The sequence below is a fragment of the Nicotiana sylvestris genome, chromosome 12 (genome assembly GCF_000393655.2).
Source record: "Nicotiana sylvestris chromosome 12, ASM39365v2, whole genome shotgun sequence".
NCBI lineage: Eukaryota > Viridiplantae > Streptophyta > Magnoliopsida > Solanales > Solanaceae > Nicotiana > Nicotiana sylvestris.
Window position 1 is genome coordinate 1687750 of NC_091068.1, and position 1943 is coordinate 1689692.

A 1943-nucleotide genomic window follows, 5' to 3' on the forward strand; every position below is an offset into this window, starting at 1 on the left:
AACTTATATTGTCGATATAATTTTTTGTACAAGATGTATAGAAATAAAAAGTAGTCTTGAAGCAACGGTAAAATTGTCTTCATGTAATCTATAGATTACGAGTTTGAGCCATGAAAGCAACCACTAATACTTGCATTAGGATAGATTATCTACACCACACCTCTCAGGGTGCTGACCCTTCTCCGAACCCTGCGTGAACGTGTAACACCTTATATATCGACGCCCTTGAGCAATGATAAAGTTCTTTTTATATACATTAAATTAATTAACAAATAACACAAGCATTTGGATTTTCCTCTATACTATAGACCCTATAATGTTGTGTCATATCAGGATTATAATTCTTGTAAAGTTTTACAAGCTCTGAAATTTGATCACTCTCTTCTTTTTTGTTTCCTCCATTTTTGTTCCCACTTTGATCATTTTTCTTCTTTTCTGGCTCTTTTGCTGGCCCTACTGTTAATATTTCTGGATGCCATGTTTTCTTCAATTTTCTCACCACTTCAACTGGATCAATATCTCCTACTACTGTTAATTTCTTCTCTTTCATATCAATTGATAGATTTTCAATCCCTGTTGAACAAAAAAATAATAATAATAAACATCACTTTTGATGAAAATTTTAGAGAAAATGACATTGTATAGTTGCTCTTAAAATAATAGTCGAAAAATGCATACTTTTGTATGTATATACATTCTATATGTTATATATATATATATAAATTATATAAACTTTATAACTTTTTCGACTATCGAATGTAAATAATTTCTGATGCGGGATAAAAGTGATAAAAGTCCAAAATTTTAATTGAAGAGCAGTGCGATGCATAAAGTATCTCATATTCACAAAAGAAACGCACCCCAAGGATGTGATGTAGATAGCCTATCCTACTGTAAGTATTAGTGGTTGTTTCCCCAACTCTAACGGAGACCCAAACTCGTATAGGAGTCAGAATTGTAATAATAAGTCCATAATTTTAGCACAAAATTCTCTGTATGCTACTATTTCTAGAAATGCAAAAGGAAGATATAGTGAATTGTGCGATCATCTTAGCTCTCAGGTGCATTAAACTCCCGTTATGTGCGGGGTCCGGGGAAGAACCGGACCACCAGGGTCTATTGTACGCAGTCTTACCTTGCATTTCTGCAAGAGGCTTATTTCACGGCTTGAACCCGTGACCTTCTAACCAGTATGGGTGCAACAACTTTACTAGTTACGCTAAGGCTCCCGGCATTCTACGATCATGTTATCTAACCGTTTAAATTGTTAGTTAAAGAGAACATTATACATAATTATGTCTTTATTGTACACGCTTCCTTACGTACGAGCTTAATTCTTTTTTTTTTATGACTATGAATGTAAAAATTCTTGTTAACAGTAAAATGGATGAAAAAAAACATAAAAATGAAGAGGATGTAGTACCTGAGAGGGTAGAGACAGCTTTCATAGCCTTTTGTTTCCCTTTGTCATCATATACCTCTAATTTCAAAACAACTTTCTGCAGAAAAAACAAAACAAATTAAAGCCTGAAAATGATGAAGAAATTTATGAAAAAACAAGAATAATTAAAACATAAAAAGGAGGGGAAAAAAAAAAAAGAAACTTTCAGCTGATTATTTTGTGAGAATTGTAGGACAAGGAAATGGTACGTACCTTCATTTTGCCAGAAGTATTTGGAATTTGTAAGATATCAACAAATTAAATAAATGATTTGAGAACTTGGAGATGAGGATTAGAAAGCAGAAATGATTATATATTAGTAATTTTTTTGTCAATATTATATTTGTGGGGGTGGAGGTGGGGTGGGGGTGGAGGTGGGGTGGGGGTGGGGGGAGAAAGAAATTCCTTGTAGAACAAGGAAAAAAGAACAACGTGCTGAATAAAATAAAGGAAATAATGCCAAAAAGGACAATTTTTGGGAGGAAGAAAAATGGACAGACTT

At 33.4% G+C, this 1943-nt stretch overlaps 1 protein-coding gene across 1 annotated transcript; it reads right to left on the reverse strand.

The window, feature by feature from the left end:
* Positions 1-230: 230 nt before the first annotated feature.
* Positions 231-1733, reverse strand: LOC104238485 (heavy metal-associated isoprenylated plant protein 39). The gene is made up of 3 exons (XM_009792850.2): positions 1655-1733; positions 1424-1499; positions 231-573 (listed from the first exon to the last, which is right to left on the reverse strand). The coding sequence occupies exons 1-3, from the start codon at positions 1658-1660 to the stop codon at positions 266-268; spliced, it is 390 nt and encodes a 129-aa protein (XP_009791152.1). The 5' UTR covers positions 1661-1733; the 3' UTR covers positions 231-265.
* Between the last annotated feature and the right edge of the window lie 210 nt (positions 1734-1943).